Raw genomic sequence first — 20608 nt, 5'->3', positions numbered from 1 at the left:
TCCCTTCTCCTTCTCAGAGAGTATTGAGATAATGTGATAAACAATTTTGTGGATGTCAGTCAGAGAGACATTTGCAGCGCAGGAAGAGGCCATCCAGCCCTTTGTGTCCATGGTGGCTCCCTTGGAGCAGCTCAGTCAGTCCCACTCTCCCGCTCGATCCCATTGCCCTGCAAGTTTATTTATTTTCTTTAAATGCCACCTAATTATCTTTTGAAATTGTTGAGTGTTTCTCTTTCCACCACCTCATGGGCAGTGAGTTCCAGGTGTAAATGAAGTTCTTCCTCACATTCCCCATTTCATCTCTTGCCCAAAATCTTAAATCTGTGTGCCCTAATCTTGTACATCAACCAATGGGAAGAGAATTTCCTTGTCTACCTCATCTAACTCTGGCATAGTCTTGTACAGCTCAAACAAATTTCCCCTCAATGCCCTTTCCTCCAAGGGGAACAACCCCAGCTTCTGTAACCTAACCTTGTGATTAGACCTCCCCCCGCGCACCCCCCCCCGCCCCCATCCCTCCAAGTATCTGGAACCATTCAGGAAAGTCTCCCCTGCACTCTGTCAAGAACTCTCACATCCTTGCTCTGTGGTGACCAGAACGGGACAGGTTGAGTGCAACCTCCCTGGTTTTGTACTCATTGAGCTGGATTCTCCAACCTCGCTCGCAGGCAGGATTCTCCAGTCCCGCTGCAGTGACTGGAGATTTGGCTGAGCACCAAGTTTTGCATCATTTCTGGCAACAATGGAGTGGCGTGAACAGCCAAGAATTCTGGCCAATACCTCTATTTGTGACGCCCGTTCCCAATGTGTCCTGGCACCTTCAAAGGTCGATGCACATCCACTCCCGGGTCACTCTGTCCCTATAAACTCTTTAGAATTGCACTATTAGGTCTACATTGCCTCTCTCCGTCCCTTCTGCCTAGATGCATAAATGCAAAATCCGTATGAGGAGCTCAGAACTAGGGGTTAAAGTCTGAGGGTAAGGGGTAAGCCTTTTAGAACTGAGGTGAGGAGAAATGTCTTCACCCAGAGGGTGGTGAATGTGTGGAATTCACTCCCACAGAAAGTAATTGAGGCCAAAAACGTTGTCTGATTTCAAGAAGAAATTAGATATAGCTCTCGGGGCTAAAGTGATCGAGGGATATGGGGGAAAGGGGGGATCAGGATATTGAATTCAATGATCATCCATGATCATAATTAATGGCGGAGTAAGCTCGATGGGCCGAATGGCCTACTCCTGCTTCTGTTTTTTATGTATTTTTCTATCTGTGTTACCTCTCAGTATAGCAATATCTAAAGTGAGTTTAAATTTAACCATAACACTTTGAGAATGTGAATTCAATTTAAAAGCATGACAGCATTTATAAAAGTGAAGGTGTGTCAGATTATTTTTAAAGACCCATTGCACTGGTGCTGCTGGAGTAGGGAGGAGGGGCCGCTGCCAATGGCTGTTGGGCTGTGTGGGGCCCAGGTCTTGCTTAATCACAACTTGACCATTGAGAAGAACTATCTGCAAAGAGCCTGCGAGCTCCCCCTCCCTGCTCTCAATGGCCTCTTTTTGTTTCCAGGAACAGTGGGAGGATTCCATCCAATAGTCATTCCAATAGTTCCGCCTCTTTCTCCTACGTCAGAAGCAAAGTATGTTGGGGGGTGCGGGGGTGGGGGGGGGGGGGGGTGTGTGGGTGGCTGGTGTTATGGAGATCAGGCTAACCCAACCACCCTCTGCCCCCCAAACCCCAGCCCCACGCAACTAGCCCCAGCTACATCCAAAAGGAATTAGCAACCTGGCTTCAACGGGTCAAAACTGAGGGACATAATCTTAAACTTGGAGTGAGGCCTTTCAGAAGTGAAATTATGAAACACTTCTTCACACAAAGCGTAATGGAAAGCTGGAACCTTCTGTCTGAAAAAGACTGGAGGTCAATTCAAGTTTTCAAAACCAAAATCAATAAATTTCTTTTGGCATGAGGGTATTAGCGGGTATGGAGCAGAGATTGACAAATAGTATTACAGATCAGCCACGACAGGACAGATCTCGAGGGGCCGAATAGCCTCTTCCTGTCTCTTTGTTGGGTCGCAATCTCCACCCATTGCAATGATATTTGGGGTGCTCCAAAAAGTCCAAGGGCCATCAGGGGCCAGTAACTGCAGCCAATGGTCCGTTATACTTACATCTCAAACTGAGGGTCACTATTCCTGAAACAAGAAGGAAAAGATGAGTGAGTGTTGTACACGACACACAGAAATACAGTTATTGGCCACCAAGCCCAACAAAAATGATCACTTCAGGGAAACAGGTGGGCTCAGGAACATTCCATTTGCGTTTCAAACTATTTTTCCCAAAGGATTTAACTTTGAATCATTGGCTGGGGGAGGATTGGCTCAGATATTCAGTGTGTGATTCAGAGTAACAGCAGCAGAGCGGGTCCAATTCCCGTTTTGGCGGAGGTAGATTTGTCAAATTCCCCGTCCTCGCCGGCAACGGCAGCAGAGCATGAACGGCCAGAGAATTCAAGCCCTCAGGTGGATGAATAAATGTAACTGTTGTTATCGTGATCCTGGAAGATTCCAGCTTAATTTATCCAAATTGTAGTTGGAATGATTTACTTCGTCATCCAATAGTTTGACACTGACTTTTCTGCCATGCAAATAGCTTAAACCATTTAGGCTTAGGGCAGGATTTTCCGTCCGCGCTCGCCCCAAAAACAGAAAATCCCGCCCAAGGTCAACGGACCTTTGAATGGTCCGTCCCTCACCACCTGCTGCGATTCCTGTATCAGTTGAGACAGGAAAATTCCCCCCTTGAAGTTCAACGGTTGAAAAATTACTTGCAGTTTTTTTGCAAGCCATCTTCCTACCTCTCCACTCACGTGATGAAGGAGCAGTGCTCCGAAAGCTTGTGATTCCAAATAAACTTGTTGGACTTTAACCTGGTGTTGTGAGACTTCTTACTGTTCCCACCCCAGTCCAACACCGGTATCTCCACATCACATCTTCCTTTTGGCCTAGCTCCTCCTCCCCTCAATGTTTTGACTTCCTGCCATGATTTCTGTTTGTTCTTTAAGGATATCTCATCCAAGCTGCCTGTCTTCATGTGTGAGTCTAGAGTGAACAAGGCTGTGCCTTGGATATCCAGACTTTCTAGCAGGGTCTAGAAAGTCTGGAGGGACAATGCTGCATCACAGCAACACTGTGGCACTCCCACAGCAGCACAGGGATTGAGCACAGCCTCTCCTGATGTGAATGCCTCACACTGGGCCATGCATTTGCCGCCTGTGGGATCATATATGAGAAACACCTTCAAAAGTAAATACATTTCCAAATACATTTGGACTCTCAACACCCATGTTGCCACTTGCCAACCATGACTCAGTGGGTGGCACCCTCTCCTCCAAGCCAATAGGTTGAGGGTTCAAATCCCACTCCTAAGGATTTGAGTGTATAATCTAGCCCGACATTTGCACTGCGTTACTGAGGGAGTACTGTACTGCCAGAGGTGCCATCTTTCAAAAGAGAAATTAACTCAAGGCTTTATCTGCCCTCAGGTGGCATCAAAGATCCTGCAGCCACTCTCTGAAGAAGAACAGAGGAGTTAACCTTGGGACCAATCTTCACCAATTTCCCAACATCAATAAAACAGAGTATCTCATCATTTGCCTCATTGCTGTTTATGGGAGCCTGCTGTGTACAAATTGACTGCCATATCCCGTACATTGCAGGGTTGATGATGAGAAGCTGTTCCCCTGGCTGGAGAGTCTAGAACTAAGACTCACAGGGCAGAATCTTACTGCCTTTGAAAATGTTTTTCCAATGTGGATAAATACAGGTCGTGTTGCTGAGGACCTGTGGGCCCTCTCTGCCCAAGGCTCTTCCTGGAGACAGCCTCTTAATTGGCCTCTTCCATGAGCCCTACCCAATTAAGGTCAGTGGGTGGGTTCTCAAAGGGCCTTTGAAAGGCCAGCAGGCTCACCAACAGGTATGTGCATTGCTCAGCCAGCGAGGTGAGCCCTCAGAAACATTTATAAAGTTAGAGACCGATGAGGGGTGAAGAGGGTAAGCCTGTCAGAACAGGGGGGAGATTCCTCCTGAAGAACTGTTTGAGCCACGGGAAGCAGCCTTTCCTGCCCACGTATCACCCTCAATAGGGATGAATAATCAGATCCCATTGTCACCTGACCTCAGCGGGCTGCCTCCATGGAGCTGCGGGCTTTGGCACTCAGGAGGTTGCTCTGATGCTGGAGAGATCACAATGGTGTCCTTATCATCCTCGTTAACCTACTCATTGGGTCATTCATGGTTACCTGTCTGGCAGGCAGACGTTTCCATTCTTTACCCACCTCTGGCAAGATTGTCCAGAGATTGGAACATGTTGCTCTTCCAACCTGAATCCCTAAGTTTACTCCTGGTCCAATCTTCATACCAACCTCCCCGGAACTGGGAAGATCCCACCCATAGTCCAAGGATAAAGAGTCAATCAGTTTGGACTGAGATGATGAGTGCAGCTCCAACAACACCCAAAGAAGCTCGACACCATCCAGGACAAAGCAGCCCCGCTTGATTGGCACCCGATCCACAAACATCCACTCCCTCCACCACCGACGCTCAATAGCAGCAGTGTGTACTATCTACAAGATGCACGGCAGCAACTCACCAAAGATCCTTAGACAGCACCTTCCAAACCCACAACTACTTCCATTAAGAAGGACAAGGACAGCAGATACATGGGAACACCACCACCTGCAAGTTCCCCTCCAAGGCACTCATCATCTTGACTTGGAAATATATCACCGTTCCTTCACAAGTCGCTGGGTCAAAATCCTGGAATTCCCTCCCCAAATGGCATTTTGCGTCAACCCACAGAACATGGACTGCAGCGATTCAAGAAGGCAGCTCACCACCACCTTCTCAAGGGCAACTAGGGATGGGCAATAAATGCTGGCCAGCCAGCGATGCCCATGTCCCTCAAATGAATAAAAAAAAGAAAAGACATTTCTTCACTTAGCATCTTGTGAACCTTTGGAATTCTTCCTCCACAGAGGGTATTGTTAATCACTGAGTATATTCAAGACTGAGAGCCGTAGATTTTTGCACTCTAAGGATACCAAGGGATTATCATGAAAGAGGTAGTGTTGGGCAAGTTAATGGGGCTAAAGGTAGACAAGTCTCCTGGTCCTACCAACCTATCGCATGGTAGGTTGCTGCATAAAGTTAAATCTCACGGGATCCAGGGTGAGGTATCTAAATGGATACAAAATTGGCTTCTGTCGGGTGGTTGAGGAGAGTTGTTTTTCAAACTGGAGGCCTGTGACCAGCGGTGTGCCTTAGCGATTAGTGCTGGGCCCACTGTTATTTGTCACTTATATTAATGATTTGGATGAGAATATAGGAGGCATGTTTAGTAAATTTGGAGATGACACCAAGATTGATGGCATAGTGGACAATTGCAACGGGAGCTTGATCAATTGGGCCAGTGGGCTGACGAAAGGCAGATGGAGTTTAATTCAGACAAATGCGAGGTGATGCATTTTGGTAGATTGAACCAGGGCAGGACTTACTCAGTTAATGGTAGGGCGTTGGGGAGAGGGAGAGTTACAGAACAAAGAGATCTAGGGATACATGTTCATAGCACCTTGAAAGTGGAGTCACAGGTGGACAGAGTGGTGAAGAAGGCATTCGGCATGCTTGGTTTCATCGGTCAGAACATTAAATACAGGAGTTGGGACGTCTTGTTGAAGTTGTACAAGACATTGGTAAGGCCACACTTGGAATACTGTGTGCAATTCTGGTCACCCTATAATAGAAAGGATATTATTAAACTGGAAAGAGTACAGAAAATATTTACTAGGATGCTACCGGGACTTGATGGATTGAGTTATAAGGAGAGGCTGGATAGACTGGGACTTTTCTCTCTGGAGTATAGAAGGCTGATGGGTGACCTTATAGAGGTCTATAAAAGAATGAGGGGCATAGACAAGGTAGATAGTCAATATCTTTTCCCAAAGGTAGGGGAGTCTAAAACTAGAGGGCATAGGTTTAAGGTGAGAGGGGAGAGATACAAAAGTGTCCAGAGGGGCAATTTTTTCACACAGAGGGTGGAGAGTGTCTGGAACAAGCTGCCAGAGGTAGTAGTAGAGGCGGGTACAATTTTATCTTTTAAAAAGCATTTAGATAGTTACATGGGTACGATGGGTATAGAGGGATATGGGCCAAATGCGGGCAATTGGGGTTAGCTTCGGGGTTTAAGAAAAATAAGGGCGGCATGGACAGGTTGGGCCGAAGGGCCTGTTTCCATGCTGTAAACCTCTATGGCTCTATGACTCTATGGTGGAATGCATTCCAGGGTACTAAAAGAGATGGCGGGAGAAATAGCAAATGCACTAGTGGTAATTTACCAAAATTCACTGGACTCTGGGGTGGTTCCCACAGATTGGAAAACAGCAAATCTGACACCACTGTTTAAAAAAGGAGGTAGACAAAGTATGGGTAACTATAGGCTCGTTAGCTTAACTTCTGTAACAGGGAAAATGCTTGAATCTATCATCAAGGAAGAAATAGCGAGATATCTGGATATAAATTGTCCCATTGGTAAGATGCAGGATGGGTTCATGAAGGGCAGGTCATGTTTGACTAATTTGGCGGAATTCTTTGAGAGCATTACATGTGCAGTGGACAATGGGGAACCTGTGGATGTGGTGTATCTGGATTTCCAGAAGGCATTTGACAAGGTGCCGCACCAAAGACTGCTACATAAGATAAATGTGCACGGTGTTACGGGTAATGTATTAGCATGGATAGAGGATTGGTTAACTAACAGAAAGCAAAGAGTGGGGGTAAATAGGTATTTTCCTGGTTGGCGATCAGTGGTGTGCATCAGGGATCAGTGTTGGGATCGCAATTGTTTACGATTTACATAGATGATTTGGAGTTAGGGACCAAGTGTAGAGTGTCAAAATTTGCAGATGACACTAAGATGAGTGGCAGAGCAATGTGTGCAGAGGATGCTGAAAGTCTGCAAAGGGATATAGATAGTCTAAGTGAGTGGGCGAGTGTCTGGCAGATGGAGTACAATGTTGGTAAATGTGAGGTCATTCATTTTGGTAGGAATAACAGCAAAATGGACTATTATTTAAATGGTAAAAAATTGCAGCATGCTGCTGTGCAGAGGGACCTGGGTGACCTTGTGCAGGAATCACAGGGAGTTGGTTTGCAGGTGCAGCAGGTAATTAAGAAGGCAAATGGAATTTTGTCCTTCATTGCTAGAGGGATGGAGTTTAAAAACAGCGAGGTTATGTTGCAGCTGTATAAGGTGCTGATAAGGCCACACCTGGAGTACTGTGTACAGTTTTGAAATCATAGAAACCCAACAGTGCAGAAGGAGGCCATTCGGCCCATCGAGTCTGCACCGACCACAATCCCACCCAGGCCCTACCCCCACATATTTACCCGCTAATCCCTCTAACCTACGCATCTCAGGACTCTAAGGGGCAATTCTTTTTTTTAACCTGGCCAATCAACCTAACCCACACATCTTTGGACTGTGGGAGGAAACCGGAGCACCCGGAGGAAACCCACGCAGACACGAGGAGAATGTGCAAACTCCACACAGACGGTGGCCCGAGCCGGGAATCGAACCCAGGACCCTGGAGCTGTGAAGCAGCAGTGCTAACCACTGTGCTACCGTGCCGCCCACGGTGGTGGTCTCCTTACTTGAGAAAGGATATACTGGCACTGGAGGGGGTGCAGAGGAGATTCATTAGGTTGATTCCAGAGTTGAGAGGGCTGGCTTATGAGAAGAGACTGAGTAGACTGGGGCTATACTCATTGGAATTCAGAAGAATGAGGGTAGATCTAATGGAAACATATAAGACTATGAAGGGAATAGTTACGATAGAAGCAAGGAAGTTGTTTCCACTGGCAGGTGAAACTAGAACTTGGGGGCATGGCCTCAAAATAAGAGGGAGCAGATTTAGCACTGAGTTGAGGAGGAACTTCTTCACACAAAGGGTTGTGAATCTGTGGAAATCCCTGCCCAGTGAAGTAGTTGAGGCTACCTCATTGAATGTTTTTAAGGCAAGGATAGATACATTTTTGAACAGTAAAGGAATTAAGGGTTATGGTGAGCGGGCGGGTAAGTGGAGCTGAGTCCACAAAAAGATCAGCCATGATCTTACTGAATGGCGGAGCAGGCTTGAGGGACCAGATGGCCTCCCCCTGTCTCTATTGCTTATGTTTTTGTTGTGACGGTGATTACACTTCCAAAGTACCTCACTGGCTATAAGTATCATTGGGACAGAGGGAAAGGGTTTGAATAAATGTGAGATCTTTCAGTTTCCTGCTGATGCACCTTTACTTACTCATACACGTCTGAAGTTGTCATACGTCGATAGAATTTGGCCAGCTTCACCGCAAATATGATGCTCGGAATCAGGAATATAGTGCTCCAGCCCAGGCTAAACCAGAAAGCATTCTGTGAGAAGCAGATGGATATTGTTAATGCTCCCCTCGATTTTACTGGAGATTCAATTACACGATGCAAAACATGGTGTGAATTTTACATCAGGACTTTATTCCATATCCAGCTCTTGATCTATTTAATCCGAGGGTGTTTGATGCAGCAGTAAGTGACCAGAATAGGTCAGGTGCCCATTGCCACGAGAGGGAAAAGATTGGCACATTTTCATTCAATGCAAAGTTGAACCTGACTCTCATAGTCATACCACCCTCGACTCAAACCCAAATCCCACCCCCCCGCCACTTCCTCTACCCTCTACACTGTCGTCCTCCTCGAACAGGCACAGGGCAGGTCTCCCTCCCAATCCTGACGCCAGCTCCCTATCCTGAACCCTCCTCTCTCTCCTGTCCCCTCCTCCCTCTCCTGCCCCCTCCTCCCTCTCCTGCCCCCCTCATCCCTCTCCTGCCCCCCTCCTCCCTCTCCTGCCCCCCTCATCCCTCTCCTGCCCCCTCCTCTCTCTCCTGTCCCCTCCTCCCTCTCCTGCCCCCTCCTTCCTATCCCGCTGCCTCCTCCCAATCATGCCCCTTCCTCCCCCTCCTGCCCCTCCACCCAATCCTGCCCCCTCCCCCCAAATTCTGCCCCCTCTTGCCCCTCCTTCCCCTCCTGCCGCCTCCTCCCTATCCTGTTATTCTTCTTACGAATGAGTCCAGAAGATAAGAGCAGGCGATTGCTTCAGCACTATTGAAAGCTTCAGCGACTGGTCGGCACCGAGCGAGATTCTCCGTAATCTGGAAAATAAACCATCTTCTACTGAGCAAACAAGAATCAACTGAGTCTCAACAATCAACTCTCCTCAAACAAAACCCACAACCCCCCTCAAATAAAACCAGCAACCCTCCACAAACAAAACCCGCAAACCTTCCTCAAATAAAATCCTCAACCCTCCTCAAATAAAACCAGCAGGATAGAGAATTCACACAATTTATATAGAACTCACTCCCAGACACATCACTCTGTATAACTCACTCCCAGACACACATCAGTCTGTATAACTTACTCCTCAGGCACACATCAGTCTCTGTGGGAATTTATACACTATAGATATCTGTACTCTTTATTTTGCTCCACTGATTTCCTGTCAGACGTGGAGATGCCAGCGTTGGACTGGGGTAAGCACAGTAAGTAGTCTCACAACACCAGGTTAAAGTCCAACAGGTTTATTTAGTAGCACAAGCTTTCGGAGTGACACTTCTTCTTCAGGTGAGTGAGGAGTTGTGTTCACAAACAAGGCATATATAGACACAAGCTCAATTTACTCAATTTTCAAACTCAGTGCAATTCTACAGCTCATCCGCTTCATCCTGGACCACAACGTCTTCACCTTCAACAACCAGTTCTTCATCCAGACACACGGAACAGCCATGGGGACCAAGTTCGCATCTCAATATGCCAACATTTCATGCACAGGTTCGAACAAGACCTCTTCACCGCACAGGACTTTCAACCAATGCTATACACTAGATACATCGATGACATTTTGTTCCTTTGGACTCATGGCGAACAATCACTGCAACAACTATATGATGGAACTTGATCAACAAGTTCCATCCCACCATCAAACTCACCATGGACTGATCTCCAGAATCGGTTGCATTCTTGAATCCACGCATCTCCATTAAGGATGGTCACCTCAGCACTTCACTGTATCGCAAGCCCATGGATAACCTCACGATGCTCCACTTCTCCAGCTTCCACCCTAAACACGTTAAAGAAGCCATCCCCTACGGACAAGCCCTCCGTATACACAGGATCTGCTCGGATGAGGAGGATCACAACAGACACCTACCGACGCTGAAAGATGCCCTCATAAGAACAGGATATGGCGCTCGACTCATCGATCGACAGTTCCGACGCGCCACAGCGAGAAACCGCACCGACCTCCTCAGAAGACAAACACGGGACCCGGCAGACAGAGTACCCTCCGTCATCCAGTACTTCCCTGGAGCGGAGAAGCTACGACATCTTCTCCGGAGCCTTCAACATGTCATCGATGAAGACAAACATCTCGCCAAGGCCATACCCACACCTCCACTTCTTGCCTTCAAACAACCACACAACCTCAAACAGACCATTGTCCGCAGCAAACTACCCAGCCTTCAGGAGAACAGTGACCACGACACCACACAACCCTGCCACAGCAACCTCTGCAAGACGTGCCGGATCATTGACACGGATGCCATCATCTCACGTGAGAACACCATCCTACTCTTGCGACTCGGCCAACGTTGTCTGATACGCTACAGGAAAGGGTATCCCGAGGCATGGTACATTGGGGAGACCATGCAGACGCTACAACAACGGATAAACACCACTCAACAATCACCAGGCAGGAGTGTTCTCTTCCTGTCGGGGAACACATCAGCAGTCATGGGCATTCAGCCTCTGTTCTTCGGGTAAACATTCTCCAAGGCAGCCTTCACGACACATAACAACGCAGATTCGCTGAGCAGAAATTGATAGCCAAGTTCCGCACACATGAGGACGGCCTCAACTGGGATCTTGGGTTCATGTCACGCTATCTGTAACCCCCACAACTTGCTTGGGCTTGCAAAGTCTCACCAACTATCCTGGCTGGAGACAATACACATCTCTTTAACCTGTGCTTAACCCTCTCTCCACTCACATTGTCTGTTCCTTTAACTCTTGATTACCTGTAAAGACTCGCATTCCAAGCATTATCTTGTAAATTGAGTCTATGTCTACATATGCCATGTTTGTGAACACAACTCCTCACTCACCTGAAGAAGGAGTGACACTCCGAAAGCTTGTCCTACCAAATACACCTGTTGGACTTTAACCTGGTCGTGTGAGACAATGTACTGTTCTTGTCAGAGTTAGTATCAGCCACACAGTGCCATGTATTCCTGAACTTGAAGGTAGATTTTATGATGATGTTAGCTTACCATTATCTTGGTCCAACTGACGTAGGAATGGAAAGTATCGAGTTGACACTCCAGAAAAGCCTTGGATTCCTGTCATGGTGAAAAGTTTGGCAGTTTCACATGTATTTTAGAACATAGAACATAGAAAAGCTACAGCACAAACAGGCCCTTCGGCCCACAAGTTGCGCCGAACATGTCCCTACCTACTAGGCTTACCTATAACCCTCTATCTTATTAACTTCCATGAACTTATCCAAAAGTCTCTTAAAAGACCCTATCGAATCCGCCTCCACCACCACTACCAGCAGCCGATTCCACGCACCCACCACCCTCTGAATGAAAAACTTACCCCTAACATCTCCTCTGTACCTACTCCCCAGCACCCTAAACCTGTGACCTCTTGTGGCAACCATTTCAGCCCTGGGTAAAAGCTTCTGAGAATCCACTCTATCAATACCCCTCAACATCTTATACACCTCTATCAGGTCACCCCTCATCCTTCGCCTCTCCAAGGAGAAAAGACCTAGCTCTCTCAACCTATCCTCATAAGGCATGCCACCTAATCCAGGCAACATCCTTGTAAATCTCCTCTGCACCCTTTCTATGGCTTCCACATCCTTTCTGTAATGAGGCGACCAGAACTGGGCACAGTACTCCAGGTGGGGTCTGACCAGGGTCCTATACAGCTGCAGCATTATCTCCCGATTTCTAAACTCAATTCCTCTATTGATGAAGGCCAGTATTCCATACGCCTTCTTAACCACAGCCTCTACATGCGAAGCCGCTTTGAGCGTCCTATGAACCCGGACCCCAAAATCCTTCTGATCTTCCACACTGCCAAGCGTCTTACCCTTAATATTATATTCTTTCATCCTATTCGACCTGCCAAAATGAACCACCACACACTTATCTGGGTTGAAGTCCATCTGCCACTTCTCCGCCCAGTCTTGCATCTTATCTATGTATTTTGTTACAAAGGACATTTCAGTGGTGCGATATTTATAAATGCCTGTACAATGTGGGTCAACACATCGTGACCTCTGGGTACTGAACACAAGAGCTACAAGTTCCCAGGTCCAATAGTACCATGTGTTAGACCAGGAATCCACCTGCAATCCATGCTGAATCAGCGTATCAAAAGCAGGTTACAGTTGGCCTCAGTATCACCAATGCAGGGAAGTGGAAAATGGGTAGTTCAGGATCCAGCTGGTCCTAACTGGGGTAGAATGTCATCCTCAGCACTCACAGCTGGACAATGAAGTGATGGTTTGAGGACTTACACCCGCTATTTGGAAACTTCCTTTTGGAGCAGAAAGTTTGACAAAGTTCAAATCCCACTGGGAACCTGGATCACACCGAGAAAAGAAAGGCCCAAAATCTCAGTTCAGTCAAACGTTTTCACAGTAACTTCATTGCGGTGTTAATGTAAACCTACTTGTGACTAATAAATAAAATTAAACATTGCCCTTTCACCTCCGGGAATAAGGTTCAAATCCAATCCGGATGAGGGGAATGAAGGCCCCTCTGTCTATAATAGGCAGTGCAGTGTGAGCCAGACGGTGCAGTGTGAGCCAGACGGTGCAGTGTGAGCCAGACGGTGCAGTGTGAGCCAGACGGTGCAGTGTGAGCCAGACGGTGCAGTGTGAGCCAGACGGTGCAGTGTGAGCCAGACGGTGCAGTGTGAGTCAGACAGTGCAGTGTGAGTCAGACGGTGCAGTGTGAGTCAGACGTTGCAGTGTGAATCAGACGGTGAAGTGTGAGTCAGACGGTGCAGTGCGAGTCAGACGGTGCAGTGTGAGTCAGGCGGTGCAGTGTGAGTCAGACAGTGCAGTGCGAGTCAGACGGTGCAGTGCGCTCAGACGGTGCAATGTGAGTGAGACAGTGCAGTGTGAGTCAGACGGTGCAGTGCGCTCAGACGGTGCAGTGTGAGTCAGATGGTGCAGTGTGAGTCAGACGGTGAAGTGTGAGTCAGACGGTGCAGTGCGAGTCAGACGGTGCAGTGTGGCTCAGACGGTGCAGTGCGAGTCGGACAGTGCAGTGTGAGCCAGACGGTGCAGTGTGAGTCAGACGGTTCAGTGTGTGTCAGAAAGTGCAATTTAAGTCAGACAGTGCAGTGCGAGTCAGACGGTGCAGTGTGGCTCAGACGGTGCAGTGCGAGTCAGACAGTGCAGTGTGAGTCGGAAGGTGCAGTGTGAGCCAGACGGTGCAGTGTGAGTCAGACGGTGCAGTGTGAGTCAGACGGTGCAGTGTGAGTCAGACGGTGCAGTGTGAGTCAGACGGTGCAGTGTGGCTCAGACGGTGCAGTATGAGTCAGACGGTGCAGTGTGAGTCAGACGGTGCAGTGTGAGTCAGACGGTGCAGTGTGAGTCAGACGGTGCAGTGTGACTCAGACGGTGCAGTGTGAGTCAGACGGTGCAGTGTGGCTCAGACGGTGCAGTGTGAGCCAGACGGTGCAGTGTGAGTCAGACGGTGCAGTGTGAGTCAGACGGTGCAGTGTGAGTCAGACGGTGCAGTGTGGCTCAGACGGTGCAGTGTGAGTCAGACGGTGCAGTGTGAGCCAGACGGTGCAGTGTGAGCCAGACGGTGCAGTGTGGCTCAGACGGTGCATTGTGAGTCAGACGGTGCAGTGTGACTCAGACGGTGCAGTGTGAGTCAGACGGTGCAGTGTGAGCCAGACGGTGCAGTGTGGCTCAGACGGTGCATTGTGAGTCAGACGGTGCAGTGTGACTCAGACGGTGCAGTGTGACTCAGACGGTGCAGTGTGAGTCAGACGGTGCAGTGTGGCTCAGACGGTGCAGTGTGAGTCAGACGGTGCAGTGTGGCTCAGACGGTGCAGTGTGGCTCAGACGGTGCAGTGTGTGTCAGACGGTGCAGTGTGAGTCAGACGGTGCAGTGTGGCTCAGACGGTGCAGTGTGGCTCAGGCGGTGCAGTGTGTGTCAGACGGTGCAGTGTGAGTCAGACGGTGCAGTGTGGCTCAGACGGTGCAGTGTGTGTCAGACGGTGCAGTGTGGCTCAGACAGTGAAGTTTGAGTCAGACGGTGCAATGTGAGTCAGACGGTGCAGTGTGGCTCAGACGGTGCCGTGTGAGTCAGACGGTGCAGTGTGGCTCAGACGGTGCAGTGTGGCTCAGACGGTGAAGTGTGAGCCAGACGGTGCAGTGTGGCTCAGACGGTGAAGTGTGAGTCAGACGGTGCAGCGTGAGTCAGACGGTGCAGTGTGAGTCAGACAGTGCAGTGTGGCTCCGATGGCGTATGTTCACCTTTGGGTTTCAGTCCACAGATAAGCTCAAGTTTTCCTATTCACCGTTCTGCCTACATTGTTGTCCAGATATCCAACTTAGGATCCAAGCTTTGTTTTACTTTTTCATGGAATTTGGGCCTCGCTGTCTGGCAGCATTTATTGCCAATCTCTCATTGAGTTCTTTGAGAAGGTGACCAAAGAGGTGGATGAGGGTAAAACGGTTGATGTGGTGTATATGGATTTCAGCAAAGCATTTGATAAGGTTCCCCACAGTAAGCTATTGCAGAAGATACGGAGGCATGGGATTGAGGGTGCATTTAGTGGTTTGGATCAGGAATTGGCTAGCTGTAAGAAAACAGAGGGTGGTAGTTGATGGGAAATATTCATCCTGGAGTTCAGTTACGAGTGGTGTACCGCAAGGATCTGTTTTGGGGCCACTGCTGTTTGTCATTTTCATAAATGACCTGGATGAGGGCGTAGAAGGATGGATTAGTAAATTTGCGGATGACACTAAAGTCGGTGGAGTTGTGGACAGTGCGGAGAGAAGTGGCAGGTTACAGAGGGACATAGATAAGCTGCAGAGCTGGGCTGAGAGGTGGCAAATGGAGTTTAATGCGGAAAAGTGTGAGGTGATTCACTTTGGAAGGAGTAACAGGAATACAGAGTACTGGGCTAATGGTAAGATACTTGGTAGTGTGGATGAACAGAGGGATCTGGGTGTCCATGTGCATAGATCCCTGAAAGTTGTCACCCAGCTTGATAGGGTTGTTAAGAAGGCATACGGTGTAATAGCTTTTATTGGTAGAGGTATTGAGTTTCGGAGCCATGAGGTCATGCTGCAACTGTACAAAACTCTGGTGCGGCCGCATTTGGAGTATTGCGTACAGTTCTGGTCGCCGCAGAAAGATGTGGAAGCGTTGGAAAGGGTGCAGAGGAGATTTACCAGGATGTTGCCTGGTATGGTGGGAAGATCGTATGAGGAAAGGCTGAGGGACTTGAGGTTGTTTTCGTTAGAGAGAAGAAGGTTAAGAGGTGACTTAATAGAGGCATACAAGATGATCAGAGGATTAGATAGGGTGGATAGTGAGAGCCTTTTTCCTCGGATGGTGATGGCTAACACAAGGGGACATAGCTTTAAATTGAGGGGTGAGAGATATAGGACAGATGTTAGAGGTAGGTTCTTTACTCAGAGAGTAGTAAGGGCGTGGAATGCCCTGCCTGCAGCAGTAATGGACTCGTCAACATTAAGAGCATTCAGATGGTTATTGGATAAACATATGGATGATATTGGAATAGTGTAGATTAGAGGGGTTTAGATTGATTTCATTGGTCGGCGCAACATCGAGGGCCGAAGGGCCTGTACTGCGCTGTAATGTTCTATGTTCTATGTCTTTGATCTGAGTGTCTTGCACGGACATTTCAGAGGGCAGTTGAGAGTTAACCACATTGCTGTGGCTCTGGAGTCACATGTAGACCAGACCATAAGGATAGCGGATTTCGTTCCCTAAAGGACATTAGTGAACCAAATAGGTTTTTACAACAGTCAATGGGAGTTTCATGGTCACCGTTACTGAGACTAGCTTTATGTTCCAGATTTATTTATCAAATTTAAATTCCACCACCGAGCATGGTGGGATTTGAACCCGGGTCCATGAGACAATTCATCTGGGCCTCTGGATTAATACTCCAGTGAGCGTTACACAGCACCACCATCTCCACCTCAGCAAAGATCACGTTTCAGCCCAATCCACGGATAGTGCCTCGGCTGAATCGTACATTCAGAAACATTTCAAACGTAACATTGATTTGCATTCCACAGAAACATTTAGTAAATAAGATTTTTTCTGGACTTACACACAAATGCTTGTGGGATACTCACGTTTTTAATTATATCTGAAGATTTTGTGTGGAGAAATGTTTGTGCAGAATTCACATGCGATAAAGTAGCATTCACGTTTTCCTGGAAGAATGTGTCGAAATATGGTTAGGATAAACAGTCACAGTGTGGAACAACATCACAGCATGTAACACACTAACTATATAACACAGTCACAGTGTGTAACACAGTCACAGTGTGTAACACAGTCACAGTCTGAAACACAGTCACAGTGTGTAACACAGACACAGTGTGTAACACAGACACAGCGTGTAACACGGTCACAGCGTGTAACACAGTCACAGTGTGTAACACAGTCACAGTGTGTAACACAGTCACGGTATAACACAGTCACAGTGTGTAACACAGTCACAGTGTAACACAGTGTGTAACATAGTCACAGCGTGTAACACGGTCACAGTGTGTAACACAGTCACAGTCTGTAACACAGTCACGGTATAACACAGTCACAGTGTGTAACACAGTCACAGTGTGTAACACAGTCACAGTGTAACACAGTGTGTAACATAGTCACAGCGTGTAACACGGTCACAGTGTGTAACACAGTCACAGTGTGTAACACAGTCACAGTGTAACACAGTGTGTAACATAGTCACAGCGTGTAACACGGTCACAGTGTGTAACACAGTCACAGTCTGTAACACAGTCACGGTATAACACAGTCACAGTGTGTAACACAGTCACAGTGTGTAACACAGTCACAGTGTAACACAGTGTGTAACATAGTCACAGCGTGTAACACGGTCACAGTGTGTAACACAGTCACAGTGTGTAACACAGTCACAGTGTAACACAGTGTGTAACATAGTCACAGCGTGTAACACGGTCACAGTGTGTAACACAGTCACAGTCTGTAACACAGTCACGGTATAACACAGTCACAGTGTGTAACACAGTCACAGTCTGTAACACAGTCACGGTATAACACAGTCACAGTGTGTAACACAGTCACAGTGTGTAACACGGTCACAGTGTGTAACACAGTCACAGTCTGTAACACAGTCACGGTATAACACAGTCACAGTGTGTAACACAGTCACAGTCTGTAACACAGACACAGTGTGTAACACAGTCACAGTGTGTAACACAGTCACAGTCTGTAACACAGTCACGGTATAACACAGTCACAGTGTGTAACACAGTCACAGTCTGTAACACAGACACAGTGTGTAACACAGTCACAGTGTGTAACACAGTCACAGTCTGTAACACAGTCACAGTCTGTAACACAGTCACGGTATAACATAGTCACAGTGTGTAACACAGTCACAGTGTGTAACACAGTCACAGTCTGTAACACAGTCACAGCGTGTAACACAGTCACAGTCTGTAACACAGTCACGGTATAACATAGTCACAGTGTGTAACACAGTCACAGTCTGTAACACAGTCACAGTCTGTAACACAGTCACGGTATAACATAGTCACAGTGTGTAACACAGTCACAGTCTGTAACACAGTCACAGTCTGTAACACAGTCACGGTATAACATAGTCACAGTGTGTAACACAGTCACAGTGTGTAACACAGTCACAGTGTGTAACACAGTCACAGTCTGTAACACAGTCACGGTATAACACAGTCACAGTGTGTAACACAGTCACAGTCTGTAACACAGACACAGTGTGTAACACAGTCACAGTCTGTAACACAGTCACAGTCTGTAACACAGTCACGGTATAACATAGTCACAGTGTGTAACACAGTCACAGTGTGTAACACAGTCACAGTGTAACACAGTGTGTAACATAGTCACAGCGTGTAACACAGTCACAGTGTGTAACACAGACACAGTGTGTAACACGGTCACAGTGTGTAACACAGTCACAGTCTGTAACACAGTCACGGTATAACATAGTCACAGTGTGTAACACAGTCACAGTGTGTAACACAGTCACAGTGTAACACAGTGTGTAACATAGTCACAGCGTGTAACACGGTCACAGTGTGTAACACAGTCACAGTGTGTAACACAGTCACGGTATAACACAGTCACAGTGTGTAACACAGTCACAGTGTAACACAGTGTGTAACATAGTCACAGCGTGTAACACGGTCACAGTGTGTAACACAGTCACAGTCTGTAACACAGTCACGGTATAACACAGTCACAGTGTGTAACACAGTCACAGTGTGTAACACAGTCACAGTGTAACACAGTGTGTAACATAGTCACAGCGTGTAACACGGTCACAGTGTGTAACACAGTCACAGTGTGTAACACAGTCACAGTGTAACACAGTGTGTAACATAGTCACAGCGTGTAACACGGTCACAGTGTGTAACACAGTCACAGTGTGTAACACAGTCACGGTATAACACAGTCACAGTGTGTAACACAGTCACAGTGGAACACAGTGTGTAACACAGTCACAGTCTGTAACACAGTCACAGCGTGTAACACAGTCACAGTGTAACACAGTCACAGTGTGTAACACAGTCACAGCGTGTAACACAGTCACAGTCTGTAACACAGTCACAGTCTGTAACACAGTCACAGCGTGTAACACAGTCACAGTGTGTAACACAGTCACAGTGTGTAACACAGTCACAGCGTGTAACACAGTCACAGCATGTAACACAGTCACAGTGTGTAACACAGTCACAGCGTGCAACACAGTCACAGCGTGTAACACAGTCACAGCGTGTAACACAGTCACAGTCTGTAACACAGTCACAGTCTGTAACACAGTCACAGCGTGTAACACAGTCACAGTGTGTAACACAGTCACAGCGTGTAACACAGTCACAGCGTGTAACACAGTCACAGCGTGTAACACAGTCACAGCGTGTAACACAGTCACAGCGTGTAACACAGTCACAGCGTGTAACACAGTCACAGCGTGTAACACAGTCACAGCGTGTAACACAGTCACAGCGTGTAACACAGTCACAGCGTGTAACACAGTCACAGCGTGTAACACAGTCACAGCGTGTAACACAGACACAGTGTGTAACGCAGTCACAGCGTGTAACACAGTCACAGCGTGTAACACGGTCACAGTGTGTAACACCATCACAGTGTGTAACACAGTCACAGTGTGTAACACAGACACAGTGTGTAACACAGTCACAGTGTGTAACACAGTCACAGTGTGTAACACAGTCACAGTGTGTAACACAGACACAGTGTGTAACACAGTCACAGTGTGTAACACAGACACAGTGTGTAACACAGTCACAGTGTGTAACACAGTCACAGTGTGTAACACAGACACAGTGTGTAACACAGTCACAGCGTGTAACACAGTCACAGTCTGTAACACAGTCACAGCGTGTAACACAGTCACAGTGTGTAACACAGTCACAGCGTGTAACACAGTCACAGTGTGTAACACAGTCACAGCGTGTAACACAGTCACAGTCTGTAATACAGTCACAGCGTGTAACACAGTCACAGTCTGAAACACAGTCACAGTGTGTAACACAGACACAGTGTGTAACACAGACACAGCGTGTAACACGGTCACAGTGTGTAACACCATCACAGTGTGTAACACAGTCACAGTGTGTAACACAGACACAGTGTGTAACACCGTCACAGTGTGTAACACAGTCACAGTATAACACAGTCACAGTGTGTAACACAGTCACAGTGTAACACAGCGTGTAACACAGTCACAGTGTGTAACACAGACACAGCGTGTAACACAGTCACAGCGTGTAACACAGTCACAGTCTGTAACACAGTCACAGTGTGTAACACAGTCACAGCGTGTAACACAGTCACAGTGTGTAACACAGTCACAGTCTGAAACACAGTCACGGTATAACACAGTCACAGTGTGTAACACAGTCACAGTGTAACACAGTGTGTAACACAGTCACAGCATGTAACACAGACACAGTGTAACACAGTCACAGTCTGTAACACAGTCACAGTGTGTAACACAGACACAGCGTGTAACACAGTCACAGCGTGTAACACAGTCACAGTCTGTAACACAGTCACAGTGTGTAACACAGTCACAGCGTGTAACACAGTCACAGTGTGTAACACAGTCACAGTCTGAAACACAGTCACAGTCTGAAACACAGTCACAGTGTAACACAGTGTGTAACACAGTCACAGTGTG

General features: G+C 47.5%; 1 protein-coding gene across 1 annotated transcript in view; it reads right to left on the bottom strand.

The window, feature by feature from the left end:
- Positions 1 to 2088: 2088 nt before the first annotated feature.
- prom2 (prominin 2) overlaps positions 2089 to 20608 on the bottom strand; it is a 92125-nt gene continuing 73605 nt past the window's right edge. Inside the window, exons 19-23 of the mRNA XM_078223038.1 lie at positions 16515 to 16595; positions 11416 to 11484; positions 9151 to 9240; positions 8355 to 8467; positions 2089 to 2196 (exon numbers count right to left, since the gene is read on the bottom strand). Of these exons, the coding sequence (XP_078079164.1) occupies positions 2169 to 2196; positions 8355 to 8467; positions 9151 to 9240; positions 11416 to 11484; positions 16515 to 16595 (381 nt within the window). The 3' untranslated portion in view covers positions 2089 to 2168. The remainder of the gene's footprint in view (positions 2197 to 8354; positions 8468 to 9150; positions 9241 to 11415; positions 11485 to 16514; positions 16596 to 20608) is intronic.

The sequence above is a fragment of the Mustelus asterias genome, chromosome 11 (assembly GCF_964213995.1).
Source record: "Mustelus asterias chromosome 11, sMusAst1.hap1.1, whole genome shotgun sequence".
Classification (NCBI taxonomy): Eukaryota; Metazoa; Chordata; class Chondrichthyes; order Carcharhiniformes; family Triakidae; genus Mustelus; species Mustelus asterias.
Note: the sequence above shows the minus strand (reverse complement) of the source record. Positions and strands in the feature narration are given on the sequence as shown.